Genomic DNA, 25,864 nt, shown 5'->3' with positions numbered 1-25,864 from the left:
GTGGTTTAACGCCAGTACTTTTTTTACAGGGACCCTTTATGGCTTGCTGTCCCGTGTGAGTCAAGTCTCAGTGCTGAAGGGCGTACTTTGACCATTGATGATCTACTTGTACACATTGTGACTTTGATGGAGAGTTGTCTCATTTACACTCATATCACATCTCTTACTTTCTAATAAAGTATGTGATTGGTAGTTTAGTGTTTGTTGCAAATTAGCATCTTTTGTAAAAAACTGTAGACTTTATGGGATCCTCGAGATGTTCGTAATGAAACGTAGTAATGTCAATGACCGGTAAAATAATTACTAGAACAGCATGTAGAACGGATTGTTGTCAGATCCTTGGAAGCGTAGCGTTGACACAGATTCAGAATTTAAATAAACTTTTAATTTATTTTCTACTTTTGATTTTTTTACCATTGACGTACACATCACATCTCTTTTGTGGTCATCTTTTAAATATTTTGTTTATATGAAGAAGTAAATATAACTAAATTAATCATTATATTATTTTTCAAATGTCACTAATAAAAGCAAACTTCATTCATTTAGAAAATGCACTTAAAACTTCCTGTTAGATTATGCAAAAATAGGATTTCGATAAAATTGTAAATCAGGTATTATTTATAATTAATGAATCAATCATAAATATCAAAAGTAAAAAAAAACACATTTACGTCAAAACAATGGAACAAGAGATTATATTTCTAAAGTTGTATCGCAAGTACAATGTAAATTAAATATCATAAACTTACAATATGATAACTATAACCGCTTTAACCTTTCCGATGCACTACTTCATATTTGAAATCGTGTATCTATCAAGTCAAAATGTAAAGTGCATGAGTGCAAGGTTTTTTACTACACAAATCATTGGATTATACTGTTGTACAATTCAGATAGCTTGTTTCTAAAATGGCTGATGAAACACTTAAAAAAGCAAAATATATTGTGTGCTTTGATTTCATTTGAATTTCTTTCACTTTGCTTTTAGTACACATATCTAGAATCATTTATAATACAACAAGGTATGCTCCATACACTAGACCTTTATATAGAAATGTGAAAATAAGGTTTTGGTCAACTTTCCAATTGTTGCTTCTCGGTATTTGTTAAAGAAACATGCAAATTGCGAAAGGGATGTTTTTACAATTGAGTTTATATTACAGCTGAAATTATAATCTGTACAAATGTACCTTGTATTTTATATCTAGATTTCTGTTCTTACAAATACCTTCTAAGATTCAAACCTACTTATTTCCCGCGCATTCATTATTCATCGTCCATTTGCGTACAATATTCCGTTCATTCATCGTCTATTCACCGTACTTGCGCTCATATTTACCGGGAAGCTACCGCGCTACGAAGAAGCCTAAATTGATTTCAACAGTTTGTTGAACGCCACCGTATGTACATAGATTTGAGTCACATATCACCACGAATGAAGTCATAATGATTCCGGTTTATTTTTCTGTAAACTTATATCAAATTGTATAATCAAAAACATCCTAGCGCATGCGTTTTAACCATATTCGTTTATCCTATATCATAAATTCGTATGGGAAGTACTTTTTTGCTTGTTTGGTGATATTTTTATTTTCTATAAAATATTACTATAATTACTTTTATTTTGTACTTTCCCGGCTGTAATGGTGTACCGTGTCAAGGTTATCGACTGTCCTTTCTATCTATTCATGTTTATCAAGTATAGCTGAAACTCTAGTCAATGTTATTGTTTGAAATTAATTAAAATGTATATCAATTGAAATTAATATTGATCATTCAAAATAAGAATTGTTGCACAATTCAATATTATACCTCGCTGAATGAAAATGCAAGTTTCTCAATCAAAAAAAATTGTATCATAGAATTTGAATGTTATATCTAGAAAACATGTCCATTAAAATAATTACAATTTCTTTAGATAATTTAATAAGATACGACAGAAAAAAACATAAACAAGTCTTTTAACACTCATATGCATTCATCTGAATAGACAGACATTTTTTCATTAAAATACTTTTTTTAAAGAAAGACCAAGTGCAGTTTGTCATTGAAACAACCAGATATTCGTTGCATTAACCTTTTCAGCGCTTACATCCTTATAATGGCTCATTTACATAAATGATGAAATTCCATGACTAAAAAGTACTGTTGTTTTCGGTTCGGTACGGATTTTTCCCATTCTGACTTCAGCGCGATAGACCCCATGCATTATTTATCTGTCTCTTGAAGAAGAGATACTATCATAGGTTTTAATGCTCATCATAGTAGATTCGGAATGACTTGTTTAAATAATTTCGCGAATCTTAGGACTTATATAAAAACTGTTGGTATTTCAAAAGTTAAAATGTGAGCATTTACGTTAATAATGGTGACAGCGACACAATGACATCAAAAATATTTAGAGTTGAACATACTGTGGTCTTACGCAAAAGTACTAAGTCTTAATCGTCCCGTGTTTAAGATAGTTGACGTTGTATAAATACACAGTTGTGGTGATTAAGCTAATTTTTGAAAGATTTTACCACGCTTAACAACCAAAAAATGCAGTGTCTGTTACCATGGCAACCACTCATATTTCCCCTCTCAAAATTATTTTTTTAAGCAGTTTTCATTTACTGCTTCTACTAGACCAGTTATAGATAAAATCTGAAACCTTCATGTATCGCACTCTGCTTGTTTCTTACAAAGAGCTGTACTTAAGTAGGTTTATGCATACATGTACCTTTTAAGAATTTTACTTAATTAACTAAGGAAATTCTTAGTGAAATCTAAGTTTAAGGACTACTTAAGTTAAGATGTTTTATACATACTGCCCCTGACTTTTAGGGTTTAATTCAAGCCGGGGCCAAAAAAGTTAACCATCTATAGTAACAGTAAAGTGAAATATAACTTTTGTCTTTGATATTTGTAAGCAACCATAGGTGACCGTAAGGCATTAAAAAATAGGCAAATTCCATACTGTATAGTCAGCTTCACATGTATAAGTCCCCGAAATGTGGCAAAATTCAAGCGAGAACACAAACGACCTGATTTATAACAGAACACTATCTGAAAAACAAATATAAAAGATAGTAACCAACGACAACCATTGCTTTATGTGAAGAATGTATAACTTTTAACATGTTTGAGAGCCCTCAACCTTCCCCATCAAATATATTATTATACTAGATTCTTTTTGGTTTGATTGTCAATAAGACAATTATACTCCTAAGAACAATTATGTCGTGAGACGAACTGCTTTTAAAAAGAAGAAAAAATGGAATAGACCTAAATCATATTAAATTGACACTAAGGTGTGTCTTCTGGTGATCTGACATAAAATCTATCATTTCCATATAGAATATCTCATACATTATTATCAAAATCATAACTTTAGCTGATGCAGCTCGGCGAGGTTAAAGGTTGCAAAACACAAAAAGGCAATAACAGACATGTTTTCCCATAAACACGAGGGTCTTGGAAATGATTTTTTTTAAACCTTTAAAAACAATGGCATAAAAAGATGTTACACAAACAAAATAATTATGTTACTGTTGTTTTCCAGATAAGGATGGTTCCGTTATTAAAATAAAAATGAAAGATGATTTAAATAACAAATTTTAAACTATAATTGTCGCTCCAAATTAAACAAATGCTTAGACTTTTTAAAACGTCATTGGTGTCTATGCAATAGATTGATAAGCCAGGGTTTTGTCGAAGAGCGTCAAGTCCTTTTTCTCAAAAAGTTTACCAGAAATAACTAAAACCTAATAGACAAATAGTCAGTGTGGTTTTTTTTCTCCACAAACAATTATACAATATGGTCTTGAATTATAGATTCCAGGTTCTGAAGTTGTGCATCTTTTAATTTCCTATTCATGTTTTCCTTTGTTTGTCTATATGCTTTATGTTTCGTATGACTCTTGACGTGAACCGGGATTTATGAATCCAGGATGTGGGCGTTTATGATAAAGGTTGGTTCAGCAATGCGATTCCGACGCAAAAGGTTTTACAGTGTTCTCATTTCGTCTACCCTGTATATTACGTCTGATGTTGTCAGTTTTTATAAACTCTCTTTTTGAAATAACATTGGCGTTCCGTATTTGATTTTGCACTTTTTGATACGTTCATCGTTTAGATATATGGAAAAAATGTATATGCTTTTCAAATAAAAAGACTTGCACTTCAATTACACAAAATAGATAATTTTTATGTTCTGTTGAACAGTGTTTGACCACTCTAAGACAATAACAATTAATAGAACAAAATCAGACTTTAATGAGGGACAAAAGGCACAAGAGGGATAGTCAATCTCAAAGATTGAAAATAAACTGACAACGTCATGGCTAAAAATAAAAAAAACAAAAAAAACAAACAGGTAATAGTTAAAAAGACACAATATAGAAACTAAAGATTATGCAACACGAACCTCACCAAATACTGTGGGTGGTCCCAGGTGCTCCGGAAGGGTAAGCAGATCTTGCTCATCATGTGGCACCCGTGCAATGCTGACATATACAAATAAGCTTGTTTAAAATTATGATATAAAAATTGAAATAATTGGTATGATTGCCAAGGAGACAACTCTCCACAAGAGACAGAATGACATACATTCTACATTGGTTAGAGGTATAGGGGAGGGTTGAGATCTCACAAACATGTTTAACCCCGCCGCATTTTTGCGCCTAACTTAAGTCAGGAGCCCCTGGCCTTTGTTTGTCTTGTATTATTTTAATTTTAGTTTCTTGTGTACAATTTGGAAATTAGTATGGCGTTCATTATCACCGGACTAGTATATATATGTGTTAGTGGCCAGCTGAAGGACGCCTCCGGGTGCGGGAATTTCTCGCTATATTAAAGACCTGTTGGTGACCTTCTGTTGTTGTTTTTTATTTGGTCGGGTTGTTGTCTCTTTGACACATTCCCCATTTCCATTCTCAATTTTATTAACTATAGATCACCGTACGATCTTCAAAACCCATACCGTATAGTCAACTATAAAATTCTCCGAAATGACAAATGTAAAACAATTCAAACAAGAAAACTAACACTCAATTATAATATTAAGTCATTTCAACATTCTCAATGACGTAAAAAATATAATCATTAGCTGTAAATTGATAAATTTCTCGTATTCAAAAGACAGAGACAGGGTATAAAAAATCAGGAGATATGCTTCATTGTTATAACGTCAGCCGATCGTTGTACAGGAAATCTCCTATGTTGGAAACTAGTGTTAGGAAGATTTATATCTTTGGATCATCTCTATGGATTATATAATTTAGGAATTTTTAAGTTTTTGGTTATTGGAAAATAAAGATTGATTTAATTGAATATTATATACAATGATCAATACTTGGCTGTATTATGGAGAAAACGATGTGATATTTATTATCTAGAATGCATTTTTACGAAAAACTGGCATTTATTTACATTTGTTATATTTCTTTAAGAGGTATGTATTTTTTTTTATTCATGATTACATATATTAAAATGGTTTTTATGGCTGATCAAATTATCAAATGTATTTGTTTATAATTTTAATTTTATTTTTTTGGGTCTTTTGTTTTTTGGATTGTAATATCATATACAATGTATGTTATTCTGTCACTTATTTTCATATAAACAAAGAGAGATGTTAAAAAAAAAATAAAAAAATATATATATATATAGAGAGAGAGATGTGGTATGATTGACAACGAAACAACTAGCTGTGAGAGTAACCAAATTTCATGACTTTGTTTAAAATGTAAGCAACTAAGATTATTGTGTAATCCATGATAATTTAATTTCAGGTTTCAGGAATTACGTATAAATTATAATAACTGTTAACTTGAGTGATTGCAATGCACAATAACTAAAATTTCCAGGAACTATGCATTATCGCCAAAAAAAAATCATGTATTCTATTTATAATAACTGGAACGAAGTGACAAAGAATAAAAGTTAAATGATTTTTTTTGGTAAAATAGTTTTCAAAAATCTTAAGAAACATGAATATTAAAATGTTAAGCAACAATGTTCTAGTACAAAATGATTGCACATTCCCCGATTAACCATTTTCAATAGCTTAGCTTTTTTTTTTATATAATGTCAGGGAATGTGAAGAATATTTCTTAAAATTTTCGGTAATTATATAAAATTACTTGCCATTTTCAGGGATTAATATGCATGATCTCTAATGAAATTTAGATAAGTGATTTCAAGGATTTTAATGTAAATTCCTTGACAAATTTGAGAAATTTTACATAATAATGGCATATTTTCACTCGATAACTGACATTCCACCAGCAGCGTAAATGTACCTGCGCCAGTAAAAAAAGGGATTGGTACAAATCTCTGCGTTTGGTAAACATTTGGTCCTTTTTGACTTATAAATAAGCTCTTCATTGTTATTATGAGTTTTTGCTTTTCAAAAATTTGGACCTCGAGCATCACTGAAGAGTAATTTATTGTCAAAATGCGCATCATCTGGGGCAGAAAAATTGAAACCGTTAATTTAATAATTAATATTGACGAAACGTACGTCTGGTGCATCAAATTTATAAGCCTAGTATTTTTCATAAGATTTTACAACAACTTGGGCATTCTCAGTTGATGTGAACGTTTTTTCCTCTACTTTTCAGTACGTAATGTTGGCATTGAATAGCATTAATATGTCCATATTCTGTAAAGTAACTATTTATGTAATTTTAAATTGTCAGTGAACAAAATTTAATGGTTCGTCATTCCTAAAAATAGATTGCATTAACCGTATTTGGTAAAACATTTAAGAATTTTCTTATTTTATGATCTTCACCTAAGTTATCATGGTTTGGCCTTCCAACTGATTCGAATTGATGACATGAAAATTAGTGACGTTATCCAATCAAAATTAACGTTTCAGACGATGCTGCATTATAATTTTGAGTCTAGTATCTTTGATGAGTTTTTTTCCTACATTTTAGGCACTGTATCAATAAAGACTCAGAATTATCTACAATTAGTCCAATATAGAAACAAATACGTTTCGACTGGGACACTGTGGAGTCATAACGTCCAGTCCATTCATATATGTGCAATACACTGTCAAAATGATGTTCAGTGTAAATCGTTCTTTTTCGGAGACATCACGTGCAGTGGTTATGGGGAGCTTCTTCCAAATACGCCAGACTTGACAACGTTGAATGGAATGGAATTTTACAGAAAAGAAAGTATGAAAACTGACTTTCAAACAATTTTATGTTTAATTTCTTCATTTACTTTGAAGCAGTTAATCAAAACTATTATATAGTATGAAAATTAATGAAGAATCACTTTTTGCCTATTTATTTAAATGAAGAATACCTTTGTTATTTTCCATCTTAGAAAAAAAGTTAAAATTTCTGCTCCAGTATATATCTAAAAAAATATAATAGTGCAGCAGATCTATATACTAGGTTACTTTAAATACTGAGGAAAATAAAATCGTGAACATTTCAGACGAGTATGTTGACCCTAGCCAGGACTTGGACAATCAGGAGAAGACTTATTCGTCCCTAAAAGAATCAACTTAGGGATATTGATGTTTAAAATATGGCCTTTAAGTTTAGAACAAACAAAAAAAAAAGTGGCATGATTACCAATGAGACAACTCTCCACACCAAGTAAAGGTCTGATTTAAATTCAAAATACATGAACGAAAAACAATTATGATACAGAGCTTCAATCGACAACCACATAATTACAGACTCCTGACGTGGGACAGGCACATACAGAATATGGCTGGGTTAACATGTTTCATTTATTCCCTATGCATGAATACTATAGTAAATCCATCTAGGGAAATAAGACACCTCTCGACTGGACGAATCTTGCTAGCCGATAAACCTTATTCTACATCTTAAAAACAGAATTCATTGTATAACGGTTTTCAACGCTGAAGGCATTTGTTAATTTGCATAAAGGTTATACATTTGTTATTTTATTTTTGATGAACTTTACAGTTATTTAGTACAGTTTTAGCTTTTAATCGCGGCTTATCTTTAAAAAGCATCTTGTTCGCACATATGTACTCTTTTACTGTTCTGTTCTTAATAATAAGACCTAACAAGTTTACATTTTTTTACAGTACTATTTTGTTATTCTAGTTAACACAATTAATTATCGTTTAAAGGGGCACTAGCTGTCAAATTCGTGTTCACCCATTTAACTCAAGTTCTCGTATCTACAACAGTGTAAAACATTCATCTAAATTATAAAAAAGTCTGAAATAAACAATTTACAGGGAATGGGCTAGAGAATATTTATCTTCGTTTCGTGTGTATGTTAGTCAAGACGCCATCTAATCAAGTTTAACTATCGAGGTAATCTCTGAAGACCTTCATATATAATATATAAGTCATACAAACATAAATATAGATATAAATAGATAGGGGAATCGTGCAATAGGATTTTTCTAGGTCAGTTTAATTTCGTATTATAGATTGAAATATATGTTAACCATCGTTTTTATCTGCATACGAATGATGTTTGGTGGATCTAATCTGTCAAACCAAATGATTTACCTTTGTTTCACTATCAATGTTGTCATGACATTCTTTTCCTTTAAATAACTCAACACGCAATATTTGTGCGTTATCCATCTCTTAGATTAGCTAATGAATTGAAGTCACATGAACACGGAATCAATGAGATCGAATTATTCACTTGCAAGTAAATAATTCATCATCAATGTTTCTTAGCTTATTTCGACAAAATTTAACCATACTGGCCATTAAAAGCGAATTATTATTTCACTCTTTCACTTTCATTTATGATTGATCCAAAAATCGTTTTTAAGATCATTTATATATCTCGTAGCTTTAACTGTTATATATTTCCCTCAGTATTTATATGCAATACGACTTTATTATTGAACACATAAAGTAAGCATAATAAAAAAAAAATAGGTAGATATTCGTGATAGCTGATTTAATAATTCGATTATTTTTAAAAGAAGGTTTTGCAATACAAATGATTGACTAAACAGCTGAACATAGAGTCATCCGTTTCCCGGATTCCGATTTCAGTACAGTTTTTAAACACATTATCTTTTTTTTTTGCAGTTTATTGTGACAATGGTTACACCTACAGTGACGAGACATCAATATGTTACAAAGCTGTCAACACAAGCAATTCATGGACAGATGCCAAAAAATTCTGCAACGATGAATCTACAAGTCCTATTATTCTTGACAAAGCAGACAAGATTGATGTTTTGAAAAATTTACCAGGTATGATAGCCTTTTTTTGTATGATATTCACACTGCAAATATCAGATAGGAATATCAAACTATGATCTTTCATTTTACTTTTTGAAAATACATTCGATAGAGCCCCATTATTAACTATTAATTTTGTTATCAGTGGTAATTGGTCTCAATATTAAAAGTACAATTTTCTATCGTACGATAAATATCGAATTCAAAACGCCCCATAACAAACTTAAAAATAAATAATTTAACATTTTCTTTATAGTTTTGTTGTGGAGGGGGTATACCTGTATTTGAAGAAATCGACAGAAATGCAAGCTTAAAACTTTTGTGAAATAAATAGTTAAAAATTCATTTGTATGACTGAAAACAAGATGTCTATAATTTTCTTTGTACTAATGTAGAGGGTTTGGGTTTTTTTTTTTTGGCTTTGTTTGTCATTCGGTTTTATTTCGTTTTTTCCATGTCATTGTCCGTTTCTTTTCGACTTATAGGTTTTAAATATCCCCTTGGTAGCTTCCACATATTTTCCTCTTCAAAACCAGAATATTAAAAAATTGTTAAAACTGATAAAATCAGGACGTACCAATCGGGAGAAACCATTTGACAGATCGGGTCATCATAAAATTCTGTATTTTATATGACATGAAAGTCCGCTGAAAGTTAAAAAAAGAAAAAAAATTACCACAAAATTATGTTCTCATGTTTGTCTGTATTTGCAGTTCAGTATATAGTATAACTTGTAAACAATCAAAACCCCGTATAAGTCAAAATCGTTCTTCATTTAAACAACATACATTGATAAATAACAACCTGTTATCACAAGAGTTAAAGACTGGATGTAGAGCACATAATATACATTTAAAAAATCCCATGAATATTTACTTACATCGCTACATGATCGCATTGTGATATTCGACCTGCAAGTTCAACATGTCGTCTGATCATTTTGATGACAACTTTAAATATAATCGTTATACTAGTATGATCGCTCTGTGCTACTTAAATGCAATGATTGGCTAATACTTTTTACAATGTCTTTGAAATAACCTTAATACTTAAGACGTCAAGACGGAGACTAGTCAATTACATTCTCAAGGTCACAGCAGATACAAAGTCCTGTAAACACCAGGAATAATACCAGGTTCTGCGAACACACATATTTCTACCTCAGGCATAGATTAACTTAGCTGTATTTGGCAAAACATTTAGGAATTTTGGTTCTCAATGCTCTTCAACTTCGTACTTTATTTGGCATTTTAAACTTTTTTGGATTCGAGCGTCACTGATGAGTCTTAAGTAGAAGAAACGCGCGTCTGGCGTATATACTAAATTTAGTCCTGGTATCTATGATGAGTTTATATACATGTAGGTATGCTCTGTTTTATGCTCTATATGTCAAACTCGTCGTTTTGTCGTATAGGGTTTGCAATTTAAGAAAACGGCTTTAAAATCTGAAACCACTTCCATATCTTAACCTGCAGTAACTACTATTTTCTCAGTTTTTCGCGATTATAACATAACCGAATGTGAATTAAAACCGTAACCTTCTTTTAACGATTGAATATAATTGGAATTTACCACTTGTTTATCTTGAACATCTTATCATAATAAAAAAAAACCCGAGGTCATCAGTCTAGTTTTTTGGCTGGAATCGCGTTGATGAGTCTTTAGTTTTCTGTGTAGTGTTTCGTTATCGTTGTTTATCTTTCGTGTTGGTTTTTTTCTTGACCATGATGTTGTCTGTTTTTATTGGATTATGATTTTTATTGCATCTTTGTTATCTTCTTTTCACTTTTCAAAAATTTATACGTTAAGGAAATCATTATTTTATCACAATACATAAATATAAATATTCAAAGTAACATTGCTAATCTTGTATGGTTTTCAGATTACTTATGCGATGGTGCTTTTGTACCATACATTAACAGATGTTACTGGCTGACGCCAATCCCTGAAACATATTACCCAGCCCGAACAACTTGTATTAATAGTGGAGGAACACCAGCATCGTTCCCGGATGTAGACACTTACATTTACGTTGTCAATGCTTTGGGCATTAATGGGAGGTAAGTCTGATATTATATACTTTGGTTTCCTCCTTATTCTTCACTCATTTCATCTAAATTAAAAGATTTATGGTTCGGACAAAACCAGAGATTCGAACACTAATATACAATCTGTTTTATAACATCAAAACATCAACTTTGATATGAAAATAAGGTGTTGTGGTTTGATAGCTGGTTGGACAACAATCCACAAGAGTTCAAATGTCTATAAAAGAAATTACCTTTTATCTGAACTGTCAGTATGTAAGAACAGTAACTATAATCAAAACTAAAACAAAGTCCTTTTCATCAGCTCTAGATAAGAATTACTTCCAAGATTTGTACGTACTACACTCTTTGTCTTGTATAAACAAAAAATAACAAGGAAATGTTTGTCAAGTTAAGAAATTCAAAAAGTGGTTAAACGAAATTTTTAACATTATTTATAAAATATTTTATTCTCAGTACAAACGATGTCTGGATAGGTGTAAATGACTTTAATCTGGACGGAGACTGGAGAAATTATGACCAGAGCTTCCTCGCCTTTGATGACTACCTGTACAATTATACTGCCTTTGGAACCTGGAGCAATAGAGATGTTTTGGCAATTATACCAACAGATAACCTACTTTGGTGGGAACGCAATGAGTACACGATTAGTATAAAGATGATGTGTGAAAAAGATATTGGTAAAGCACAGTTTTGATTGTATTTGATTGATCTGTAAATTTACTTGAAATAATTCCTAAAATATTTTTGTATATTGAATATCTTTTATTCATTCAAATTCCAAATTAGCATTTCATTTCAAAATCTTAAACATTGAATAATCCATTGATGTGTCTTCAGACAAGAACTTTTAATATGATTTTAGAATTTGATATTTTTGATTTGATAATTTTTGATTGACACTTTTATTTGCAGTTGATGATTTTTGGATCGGTGGGTCTGATGAACCGAACGAAGGTACCTGGCTATGGGAAGATGGACAAAATATCAATATGTCGCTGTTCCGTACTGGAGAACCGAATGGGAATGGTGCTCAAAACTGCTTGTCTCTTACATTTTCTTCATCAGGTAATCAGTTTGAAGACGAAGACTGCTCTGTACCGAAAAAGTTCATCTGTCAAAGGATTTAATATTTAAAGATTGATATAAAAGATTTCAACAACGTTTGTGACACTGTGTAAAAATATTTCATTTTGTTACATTATGTACTATTTGTATACCTAGTATGTGAACAAACATCTTTTTCAACAGTTTTACTTTTAAATGATCTGCAACTCTGTTTATTATCTATAGTCGTGAATTGTTCGTATATTTTGTACAGTCTCTTATAATTACATTATAATTTAAGTTTACTAAAATAAATGTCTTACTTCAAATATGACTGATACATAGAGTAGTTATTGTGATATATACGTCAAAGAGTCTTTCAGCTCTTCCCTTTTTTTCATTTTAATGGTCCTTTTAATATTCGTGAGATACTCATTGATATATGTTTACATGATATCCAAAAACCTTTACACATCACCAGAACAACACGAAAACACCTATAGATATATATGTGTGGTATCTTAGCAACAAATATACATAGATGTATAGTCTTGTAAATGATAGATGGAAAAGATAAGGTATTGAGAGGTCTGCTGGTTGATTCCTGATAGCCCATAGTACATCAGTAAATTAAGCATATCTCTTTGCGCTCTAAAACTATCTTCATTTGCACAAATGTCACATAAGACACCATAGCAGCCGATAAAGATATCGGCGTTTCTTCATATAGGCAGTCAAGATGAAACACTGAAAAGGACACGTAAAGGTTGAATATCTTAATTCTATTGAATATTGAATTTGTAATTTTTGACTGATTGCACGATTGTTCTATGTTCAAACTGTTTGATGAAGAGTAGGGTACTGTTTAAACTAAATTCAAGAACTTCTTGAAAAAGTTACAGGTTTACATTAACTTGAGAAGGAGATGTGGTTTTTTTAAGGGGGGGGGGGGTGAAAAGCAAACTACACCTCTTCTGCCATTTCAAAGTATTTACTTATTACAAAGATTATAATAATTGAAAGTCCAGTCATTTTCATGCCAAAATGATCGCTTTGCTGTCACTGTGTTGTAACACTCGTACCATACTAAAACGTTATGACAAACTAAGTTACTGTATTTAACATTACAATAGTTATAAAAGAGGGACGATAGATACCAAAGGGACAGTCAAACTCATAAATCTAAAACAAACTGACAACGCCATGGCTAAAACCGAAAAAGACAAGCAGACAAATAATAGCACACATGACACAACATAGAAACTAAAGAATAAACAACACGAACCCCACCAAAAACTATAATAGGGGTGATATCAGGGTGCTCCGGAAGGGTAAGCAGATTGTGTTGCTTATGTGATACAAATTCGGTAAATAGTATAATTCGGTAGGTCACATTCATTGAAAGGGAAGGGGATTGTAGTTACGACGTAAGGAACATATCCGATAGCATTTGTGAAACGGTTATTCCATAACGGTCAACTAACTCGTGATGGCGTCCGTTAAATTTACGAAGGGATGATTTCAACTTCACAATTTGGAACTCTTGGTTTAATAGCTTCCTTGTGAGCAGCAACCCTCTATCAAAAAAACCATGATTATAATGTGTATGATTTGTCATCACAATGTTACCAAAAGGTATTTTCCTATAAACACATCTTTGTAAAGGACACATTGTTGCAAACAAAGTGGATTAGCATGGCGGGTGATACGATACTGAGCATTTAATTTATCCTGTCAACGAACCTAGTCTCGCATCTGTAGAGCTAATGCATTTCCTTTAGTGTTGTGTGTATCCTTGTTTTCTAACCAATTTATTAGATTGGAACATCGGTAAACTATTATTGTGGTGTTTCTCATCAAGTTAAAATGAAGTATGTTTGGCAGATTTTATTGTGTTATCTTGAACACAAGAAGTTGGATTACTTGTGAGCTAATATTTAAAGCCATTCATTTTTAAACATTTTTGTGAACAAAATAATATTTAATTCTGGCAGACATATACATGTTGTAACTAACAACTCATTTTGGTCTTTTGTGGAGAGTTGTCTCATTTGAAATCATACCACATCTTCTTTTTTAAATGTACGAACATCTGGATGCCACACTTTCTCACATTTTTGTGTATACGAATTCAGATGATAAAAAAGTCGTCTTATTTCTTTTCTTCTTATTTTTAGTTGATGGGCTAAGTTCAATAGTTACGTAAATTTATTAACACTTGACATTAGAGAAATGAAATTGCCTTCAAAAATGTGTCAAGAATTGTAATCATTATCGTTCAAGTCGTGTTTCTTTGTGCCCGATTTTTTTTTTTACAAAAAAGGTCATTATAACATTTGACGTTTTTAAATGACTTTTTTTAATGTCAACTTAGGTTGGTTTTTTTATTGTGCTGTAAATGTTTACTTTAAAAATCCTGCTAAAAAATGGACTAAATCGGTTTACATTTTTGTAAGATTTGGATGAATATTATGCCTGTATTCGATTAAAGAGTAGGAAGAATTACTGTAAGTTTGATATTAACTTTGCAAACAGATACTTGATTCTAAATGTATAGATGTTCCGGACCATATGAGTATTTGGACCATACGCGTATGGTCATGACCATATGCGTATACTCGTATGGTCCGACCATACGCGTATGGTCCGACCGTACGCTTATGGTCGGACCATATGAGTATTATACTCGTTTGGTTATTAACGGGCCGGACCATATGAGTATTTGGACCATATAGGTATTTTTTCAAATATACAATAGAAATAATACAATAAACTTTATCTTAAAAACAAATGTGTTTACAAAACAATGTATTAATTTTACATGTCAAAAGCTACATAAACATTAAATATTGATGCCACAGTCAGTTGATCTTAGTTTTCATCGCTAATTGTATTCGTGTATGCTTTTGTATACTTAAAATGAAATTCACACGGTACCATACATGTAGTTTTTTCTGAGATTGTTTGTTTTGGCTGCGTGCAGTGATATCGACTCGGACAATTCCGATGTGTCTACGGTGTTTTTGAGAAACTCTAGATCTTCAATATCGTAAAATGAATTTCACAGATCAAATTAGATAAAGACAGTGGCTATTTCATGGCTCTTAAATGCTATTTTACCGTCTTATAATTAAGATTAAATAGAAGTATAGAAAAAAAGAATAGAAAAAATAAAGAAACATACACTTTTAATATTTTACTTTTAAAATGTCTTAAAAAATATCATGATCTTTAAAAAATATCATGATCCTTGCCGGTGATGTCACCTACTTTAAAGAATAAAATTCCTTGTACAATATGTTCATTTAATTTTGGCATCTTTTTATAATTGTACTTACAAATAGTAAGAAATATTAACTGTGCGAAACTGTTTTTTTTAAATAATTTTTTTTTTAATATATATAAAATAACATTTTAGTGACGTAACAATCAGAAGGGTCACACCTAATGAAGAGTTTAAAAGTATACGTGTTGATTACCCCGACCATACGCGTACGGTCCGACCATACGCGTATGGTCGGACCATATGAGTATATATCCATATGGTCATGACCATACGCGTATGGTCTAGATAGTCATATGGTCCGGAACATGGATACATTTGTAATAAGTACAATGATGGTTACTTAGTTTCTTGTATTTTCTTGATTCTTATCTATTCTTTATTTGCTTTACCTATTCTACAGCAGTGGCAAAGCTAGGTTTTATCTTACCAATTCGAGGCGAGATCAGGCTAAATAACCAAGCAATGAAAACAATATCCATTACCATCCCTAACAACAAAATAGACACTATATATATAAGTACATATCTGAGAGTACTCGTATTTACTGATAACGAGTTAGAAGCCAATAACAACGAATACAAATCCTGTATTAAAAAGACTTAAATAGCAATCAGTTGACATCAAACCTCCAATGTATTTATAGCAAGGACGTCATAATGTAGGCTAACTCATATCTTGACAATGAAAATGATGGACAACTCCACAGCAACGTGTGTGTGAACTTTTCCACCTCTATAAGGCAAATATTGACAACGGTTGCAAAATGAGTATATAACTCCATTCAGGGTTTGCGTTTCCTGTCTTCATTTCGTTGGGAAACGTTTTTGGTCGACCGTTATGGAAAAGATGTCCACGGAAATGTTTTGTCGAATGATGATTTGTATTGAACTCTTGGTACTTTCCAATTTTAAGAATTTGCCTTAGTTCAGTCTTAACCATTATTTACATCAATATGCATTTTTCTGAACATTTAAAAGTAAAAACAGTAAGATTGAGCCAAATAAAAAAGTAATTTTTACAAGTATTTTTTAAAAGAAATGAAAATCCTATATATTGTGTATTTCATATCGAGAGGCGAAGAAAAAACTCAAGTTCGTCCTTATGATATGCATGTTCAAATAAGGATGAATAGTTACTATATATCCTGAAACTTAGACTATATATTTGTACCCTATCGCATATGTTTTCTTTGGTTTGAAAAAAATAGATATTCATTTTATGAAATATGCCAGGCTTATCAATAATAAGATAACAAAATTAAGAAATTCCATTTCTAGAAGTATAGTATTGAGTTTATAAACTTTTGCATTATTGTGAATTTCTGCATGACGAAACACTCCATATATATTTGGTGTAGCATATAAGATAATGTACCTCTTTTTTAAATCTAGTTGTATGGCAGGAAACGCTCCATTTTAATGAATAGCTTTAAGGTTTTATCAGATTAAACTTCAAAGTCATTATCAGGAACAAGTTGAAAATATATAACAGATAAAAAAAAAAGGTCAATGGTTATAATCGTCTTAAATTTCTAGCAAATACAATTCCATAAAAAAAACATAAAAGTAGTGAATGACAGTATATTTCCACTTACAGATTTTCCCTCAAAACCTTTTTTTGGACACGTTTTTAACATAAACTTGGACTTTGGAATAGCCTTGTAGGTCACTTACAGATTCCAGTGTGAGATTGATTTATGGAAAGTGATTCTTTATACTTCCCTCCTAATACGTGGCTTAGGAATCTTCACAGCAAAAACCGACGGCAGACGTGTTAGAATAAAAAGTAAAATCGTAAAAATACTGAACTCCGAGGAAAATTTAATAGTAACTGATAAAATGGCAAAATCAAAATCTCAAACACATCAAACCAATGGATAACAACTGTCATATTCCTGAATTGGAACTAATATTTTTAAATGTAAAACCTGATTTTATAGCTAGCTAAACCCCTCACTGTATGGCAGTTGCATCAAAGTACATTATATTGACAACAATGTGTGAACAAAACAAAAAGATATTATAATTGTCTTATTGGCACTCATACAACATCTTCTTATATCGATTATAGGTAAAAATGTCAAAAAGAGGGTGACAGCGGTCAACATTGTGTTCTAATCCTTATCACTTTAAAAACATACAAAACTAAAATGTAACAATGAAGCACTAAAGCACTAAAGTCATTAAGACCAAGCACATTATCAAAAATTAATGACAAGAATGTAAAAAAATACCATATAAGTAATACAATAACACAATGACGGGATGTATAAGTACAGAGCTAAGTCATATGTATCAAAGAAACCCAAAAAGGCATATAGACAAAACGCATTAGCAATATAGATTGTAGTTAAACTTTAGCAAACAAGTCAAAGGGACCCAGTCAAATTTATTAAACGGAAAATGATGTTATAAAACGCCGTTGTTACGTAGACCTATATACAACACAAAAGAAGAAACTGATAAACAGTTATTGTTTCAAATTCCATGGGTAACCCTTTTAAAAATGTTCACCCCATACTAATGGGTTACAGGACAAATGGTGGGTCGGACTAGTAAAATATTAATAGAAGTAAAACTAAATATTCCGTCGAAACCGACTGTACAAGACCTTCATTCACAGTCAAAGTCGTAAAAAAATCGTCGTTCCGTCGGACATATTGTACTATGGATCAGGAGAGCAGCATAACTACACAAGTTAAGCATTATACCAGACATTAGAGATTGCCTCGTGTTGTTATAACGTTATTGACGTCACAATTGAAAGTGTAATGTAAGTTGAATTTTGAAAAACGCCGGAGATTAATTTGGACATTGTTTGCTACCAAACTAAATGAAATCATTCTTAAAAGTAAAATCATAAACATACTGAACTCCGAGGAAAAATTCAAAAAGGAAAGTCCCTTATCAATGACATGATATGTGCTCATTTTAATCTTGGTAGGCATTATACTGTCAACTTCTTACACCTTGCATGGCATAATCGAATTATTTCGTAATTTAAGACTGTCGAAATGAAACACGTGCTTAAAATTTAATTGTAAAATAATTTGTGTTATATTCATCATTATACTTCACGTCCAAATGAAAGATTTTGTTGGATATTACGTGGGTGATAATTAAATCTATACCATGGCTCTGCGTAAGGCAATTTTGTAAATGTCTCCCTCTCGTGTAGACCAATAAAAAATAGACAATTTAAAATCAACGAATTGAATTGACATTTATAAATTAAAAAGAATGCTAAAGGTACATATGCTGGCCTCAGAAAAACTTCAGTATACTGTCAAAATAAAAAAAATTGTCTTGATTCACTTTGTTGTAATTGTGTACGTGACTTCATAGTTAATAACTTTCAATTTGAAACTAAACGGTAAAAGACAATAATGATTGAGAATTCAGTATATTTATTAAATAGCACATAGTTGAGAGGGTGGTAGGAAAGATTCAATTTGTTTCCCCTTCAAAAAGCATTGTCAACCTCGTCCTCGCCTTGGGATTACTCGACTAAAAAATCTGCTCTATCACCCTCTCAACCATGTGTTATTTATATATTGTCGTTTATGAGAAAATGGAAAAATTTTGGAAAATCAATTCCATATTTTACAGAAAATCTTTTACAGACAGAGATAATACAAAGCTCTATATCTTTAATCAAATGCGCACACTTAACATGTCAGGGGGAATGTAACTCATTTGAAAGGCTTTTCTTTAAAATGCAAAAAAGTGTTTAATCACGTGTTTACCACTGTTCAAATACATTTCAGTTATCTTCAGATTCCATTGTTTAGTATTCTTCATTTCACAACCTTAAGCTGGAAAACGCTCAGTGTATCATACGCTTTATTATATTTTTGATGAAAAGCATGATATAAAACATTTTGCAATATCACTTAGAAGTTCTAACGATTTTAATTTAGACTCCCATCTATCTACCATAATTCAAATAAATAAAATAATGTAAATGTTTATTTTGTATGACCGTGTTTTGGGTTTTTTTTGTTTGTTGTTGTTGTTGCATTTATGTAAATCATGAATTTTCACATAATAAACTAATAATACTAGGCTCGCCTTGACACTTGCAATATCTTTAGACTTATTTTATCGGTATCTTATTTCAGTAAATAGTATTGAAATTCATATTATGATTATATATTTGGAAGTTTTGCACTTGTATTTCGTGTTACATATACATTTTCACACTTGGATGTCGGGTTGACTTTAAAAAACAATAACAACGTTTGAATTGATACCGCTTTCTATACCACACTCCAATTTCAATAGCTTGGTATGTTATGGTTACATGTACAAAACAAATGTGTTAAAGGCTACGAAGAAACGATGTTAACTTTTCTATCTTGTGCATGCTGTTACACTACTGTCCAATTGAAAGGATTGACTAAGATTTGCTTACATCCACAGCATATGTAGTCTTGTGAATAATTTGAAAAACCAACACTGTATGAATGTCATGCTTCCATAGAGCTTTCTATGACTTGCCTTCACATGAAGAATCAAACCCAAACATTTTAAAGCTAAGGATGTATAAGAACCGAAACAGTAGAAGAGCTATATGATTAAAAATGATAGCCAAATTTCTCTAGGGTCAACTTTGTCTGGGGGAGGTTTTTTTTATTATTTCTAACGTTATAAAAAGTCAAATAACAAAATACCGAACTAAGAGAAAAATAGGTTAAATAGTATCTACGTTAACAAATTGTATGAAACTACATCATGCGCTTCTACGTCGGACAAACATCGCACATATAATTTGAACTTCTTTTAAAAATTTTGTCCCTTGTGATTCTTAAAAGAATAGTGAAGGGTGTTATTCATTTTTGAAATGGTTTTCATGAGGATAAGACACAGACCCGCCAATAAAACATCAATTGTTTGTAAGGGATTTATGTTGTGTAAAGATTGTATCCTTTTGAATGAGGGAAACTCAACTTCTCTATCTTAAATTAAAATCCATAAAACAGACCTTTGAGTGTTCATTATCATTTCTTTTAAAAAAGTAAATACATTGTATAAGTCTTGTTTATCCTTGTTGATGTCTTATATATATGCCCAAGCACATGAAACGGATTAAGTTAGTAAGAAAGGGCTTGCTTGCGTGACAACAACATATTTCCATTCAGATAAAGCTTAAAAATATTTTTCGTCTTTGAAGATTGGTTAAGGACATAAACTCATAGGTTTTTCGTTCAAATGTACTCTGATGATTTTTACAAGTCAGGATTGTTTTCAGCAGTAGCCCCAACCAAATGTCTTGTGAAAATCATCTAGTCTAAACTGCTATTAGATTCGTTCCGGATCATAAAACTGTAAGTTTGTACTAAGCATATCCAGTTTAACTCATCGTGCAATTTGACTCAATCTAACCGAGTACCAACTATTCTTAGTTTTTTAATTCTTCATCATAAAGTTTTACTACCTGAAAACTACTCTCATAATCATATGGACATGTTATTACCAAATTTGATCAGATCTGAAATCAAGTTGGGATTCTTAAAAATAAAAATAGATAAAAAAAAACATCAAATGCGTCATTCCACTGGTGCATGTTTGAAAATTGAGTTTGTGGCATTAAGACAGCAAAACTACATATTCATCATTAAAAATAGTATTTCACAATTTTTTGTTCACATGATATAGCAAAGGCGAAAATTCTTAATTGAATTTACCTGTAAATGTTATAAGAGGAGTACCTTCTCTTTGTGCATTCCCGTTATAGTTCATTGGTGCAGGCACCAAAGTGTTGTCTGGAAATATGCTGGTATGAACTGGTTGTATAACATTATTCATGACTGCTGAACAGAACATGGTACTTGTTGAATACAAAAGGTTTGGTTACTCATTGCAGAGGCACATGCTTATGTTTGCTGTCCTAGCCGTGTATTTAAATCAGCTAATGACGGCTGTTGTTGAGTCGTTGGTTCGTTGGAACTCATACGGTTTAGCAATGCCAAAGGGATTTCATCTGCCTTAGGTATTTTCCAGAAGTTCTCAGGGGGATTGTACTGAATCATCGATGAAAATGTTACTTGCGGGATTTTTTTGGCAGCTGATGATGTTTTATTTTTGCGTGTCCACTTTCTCTATGCAGTCTAATTGATGTAGAACAACTATCGAATTGCCGGATTTAACCAAAGCTGCTCTCCTCTTTGATTGTTTTACTTTAGGCATAGAGAAAAGAAAAGAAACAGATATTGTAACAAACCGCGTAAAGGACAAAATGTATACTAAAAGATAAATTGTAATTGTGTTTAATAATGCTTTTTTAAATACAGGTATGAAAAATTACCATTAGAGTTAAATTCCAGCGCAACCCAAAACTGCATGTATGAACGTACTATAAAACATAATAAATTAACAACATGAGTTAAATATTTATTTAGCAAACATGTAAAAAAAAAGTTGCATGTATAAAAAAATAAATAGCAATTTTAGAAATTAAGCAATTTAAGGCTACAATGCAAAAATTATAATATAAAAAAGAAGATGTTCTATGATTGCCAATGAGACAACTGTCCACAAGAGACCAAAATGACACAGAAATTAACAATTATAGGTCACCGTACGACCTTTACAGTTGAGCAAAGCCCATACAACATGGTCAGCGATATAATGTTCCAACGCATATCACCGTGGCAATAAACTGAAGTAGCATAAGATTCATGACAAAGCATTAAACATTAAAATACATACTTACAGAAGCAAATAAGAAGACGGTCATTAGTACATGTACAAGCAAATACACTCATCATAGATGCCAGGATTAAAATTTTAGGTTTACGGCAGACGCGCGTTTCGTCTACAAAAGACTCATCAGTAACGCTCGAATCAAAAAAAGTTTAAAAGGCCAAATAAAGTACGAATTTGAAGAGCATTGAGGACCAATAATTCCTAACCGTTTTGCCAATTGCAGCTAAGGTAATCTATTCCTGTGGTAGAAAATCCTTAGTTTTTCAAAATTTCAAAGTTTTGTTAACACTTAATTTACCACGCCCTCTGCGCCAGTTAAAATGTCGTCAATCTTACACTAGCTAGTAAGGAAAATTGGTTTATTTGCAAAAACAAATACACAGAGGTTATAAGTACAAGCAACTACGTCATCAGCACCAATTAAAATAACGGTGACCTTACCACCTTATCAATGGTAATAAATTAAGATTTTATAGATAATTTAAAAATTGTATTGGAACGGAGCCTTATGTAAAGGTAGTTAATGATAGATGCCACCGACGTATTTTGTCACTATTCAGAGCTGGTTCGTTACAACTTAAAGTTGAAACAGGTCGATATGCTAGACCACCAGAACCTCTAAAAGACCGTTTATGTATTTTTTGTGATAGTAGCCAAATTGAAGATGAAAAACACTTTCTTTTTAATTGTTGTTTTTACTCTGATATCAGACATGAATTATATGTCAAAGCCTGTCTTTTAAATGTTGATTTTGAGAATTTATGTGATATTGAAAAACTTCATTATCTTATGTGTAATGAGAATATGGTTCCTCTTTTAGCTAGTTCCCTTTATCATATGTTTTATCGACAAAACATTTCATCTAGAAATTATATATGTTTTGTTATTTTTTTTTTTTTAATTTACGAAATACATTTTAAACGTATCAAAGCTGTCCTTTTATGTATGTATTAGATGTTTGTTTTAATGATAGTGTCTCATAAGTCGTTTTCGGCTGGCATCCTTTTACTTAAATGTTAGGTTCTTATGACTTTATGTGATATTGTAATGGATGGTGACACTTTAATAAAATAAATCTTATCTTACCCAAGCTAATAAAGACAATTGGTTTGAAAAATATTTAAATGCAGAAAAGTTTTTCATCACATGTTTACACTATTTAAAATCATTTCATGAGTGATTTTCTAATATATATATTATTTTAAGTTTCCATTTTTTAGTATTATAATTCTTCATTTCACACAAAATTGTGTTTTCCATGTACAAACTGTACACAAACAGGCAATTTCACATAACCTATAGCTTGATAAAAAAAAGTGTCTCGTATGGGTTTTTTTAAATTTTGGATGAAAAGCATGATATAAAATATTTCGCAAAATTATTTTAACGTAGATCGACCCCATCTTCGTTCATTCAAATAAGTAAAATAATGTAATGCTTATATATTGTGTGACCGCTTTTTTTTTGTGTGTGTTGGGTCTATTTTAACATAATGAAATTATAATACTACGCTCACCCTGACACCTTAATTTCTTAAGACTTTTTCTATTTGTATCTTATTTCAGTATTGAAATTCATATAATGAATGATTATATATTTGGAAGTTTTGCACTTGTATTTAGTGTAACATATATATTTTTTTCACATATCTTTAGAATGTCGGGTTGACACAGAATAGCAACGTTAGAAATTGATACCTCTTTCTACCACACTCTAATTTCAATAGTTTTGGAAGTTATAGCTACATGACAGACTTGAATGTTGATTACATGAACAAAAAACGTATTAATTTATAAAAGGCTACGGAGAAACAATTTTAACAGTTAATTATCATTGCTGCAACACTGTTCAAGTTAAAGGATTGGTTAAGATTTCCGTACATCCATGGTATTTAGCTATAGACTCATGTGAAAAAAAACACTGCATAAATTCTTTATTAGGAAAGCTCAAATCCAAATATAAAGAAAGGCTAGGATGTATATTTAAAGCTTCCAAAACAGTTGAAGAACTATATTATTAAAAGTTAGAGCAAAATCCAAATGCGGACGGGGATATGATGCTGCTCTATGCTCCTGCATTTTTTTTATTAAAGTATTATTTGTCCTCTCTAATAATAGGTTGTAATATCTACGTTGTCAAATTGTATGACATTACATTATGTGTTTCCACATCTAATAAACATCGCCCAAACTGCTGGAACTTTTTTGGTCCCTGAATCCATGTTGTGATTGTTAATACATTTATAATAGTTTAGGATGTTATTCATTTCGAAAACGGTTTCCATGAGTATAAGACACAGACCCGCCAATATAAAATTAATTGTAAAGAACGTATTCTATTGAAGATGGAAGACCAACTTCTCTACCTTAAATCAAAATCCAGAAAACAGACCTATGATTATTGAAAAATTTACAAGCGGATTATCATTTCTTTTAAAAAAAAAAGTAAATACATAGTATATGTCTTGTGTTCCCTTGTTGATGCCTTATCTATGTCCAAGAACATGAGGCGGATTAAATAAGTAAGTAAGGGCTTGTTTGCGTGATAAAGATAAAGCTAAGAAATATTTGCGTCTTTGAAGATACTAGGTTAAGGACAAGAGTTCATAAACTCATAGGTTTATTTTATTCTGATTGATAAAAAAAAATAAAAATATTAATAGCATCGACTGGCATGATAAATAAGAAAAGGGGAGGTCCATAAAATCTTATAAAATGCACAATGATTGATTTCCATCTTCTTAATCGACCACTGAGTTACTTGCGTCATATAGTTTATGCAGTTAATACGTTCTAAATTAAGTGTTAAAAATCTTAATTCATTTTTGAAATTCTATACTTGAAACTTTTATGTAGGATGAATGTATTCCTAAGTTTTAAATGTCTAACATAATATTGATGTCTATCATATTATATTTTTTGTTTGAAAAACTCATATATCAACTGAAATTTTAAACTTTTTTGTAACTTTATTACTACATTTAGTGAATGAATTTGTTAGAGGTAGCCATATACGTAATTTGTCTACTACATGTAATATTACATACATTTGTACATGGGTGTATAATGTAAAGACGTTTTGATTGGGTGATGAAGAAAGGACAATTCAACATATCTAAGATATCTTTGTTTGTGGATTGGATAAATAAAGGCCGCAATGCAGTATATTCATAATCATAATAATATAATAATATTAATAGCACGAAATCTAATTTCTCGCGAAAGTATTTCTTGTAAACTCAAAATCACAACCTTTTCTTGGTAAATGTTTTTACTTTTAATGGTTATTCTAATGAATGTGCATTAAGAAGTCCCAACCTCCCAGCCATCTTGAAATGAACTTAATTGTGTTGTAAAATATTAGACTATTTATGATAAATTAATACTTATAGTTTTTACTTGGAAAATAGTGATGGACTGAAAAATTGCATTGGCTTATGTGCAAAAAGTTGACAAAGTTTGGTTACTAAAAATAAAATTTTGCTACACCTCATAGGGAGCCTGAACCAACATTCAAGTGGTTTTTTTATCTTTATAAGTCACTTCCAGAAAACAAGTTTTCGATTTTAGTTAG

At 31.2% G+C, this 25,864-nt stretch overlaps 1 protein-coding gene across 1 annotated transcript; it reads left to right on the top strand.

Annotated features, from left to right (window-relative positions):
* The first annotated feature begins 5,163 nt into the window (after positions 1–5,163).
* Positions 5,164–12,562, top strand: LOC134705206 (uncharacterized). The gene is made up of 6 exons (XM_063563969.1): positions 5,164–5,437; positions 6,930–7,175; positions 9,048–9,215; positions 11,086–11,263; positions 11,708–11,931; positions 12,167–12,562. The coding sequence occupies exons 1-6, from the start codon at positions 5,383–5,385 to the stop codon at positions 12,379–12,381; spliced, it is 1,086 nt and encodes a 361-aa protein (XP_063420039.1). The 5' UTR covers positions 5,164–5,382; the 3' UTR covers positions 12,382–12,562.
* Positions 12,563–25,864: the final 13,302 nt, after the last annotated feature.

This window comes from Mytilus trossulus, chromosome 2 (genome assembly GCF_036588685.1).
Source record: "Mytilus trossulus isolate FHL-02 chromosome 2, PNRI_Mtr1.1.1.hap1, whole genome shotgun sequence".
Taxonomy (NCBI): Eukaryota; Metazoa; Mollusca; class Bivalvia; order Mytilida; family Mytilidae; genus Mytilus; species Mytilus trossulus.
The sequence above is the reverse complement of the archived record's forward strand: the minus strand, read 5'-3'. Positions and strand labels throughout refer to the sequence as shown.

Bases quoted from the DNA above. Each gene is read 5' to 3' on its own strand.
- LOC134705206 (XM_063563969.1), top strand. From the start codon at position 5,383: ATGCATTTTTACGAAAAACTGGCATTTATTTACATTTGTTATATTTCT. The intron at 11,264-11,707 runs GTAAGTCTGATA...TTTTATTCTCAG, and splicing joins GCTTTGGGCATTAATGGGAG to TACAAACGATGTCTGGATAG. The intron at 11,932-12,166 runs GTAAAGCACAGT...TTTTATTTGCAG, and splicing joins GATGTGTGAAAAAGATATTG to TTGATGATTTTTGGATCGGT.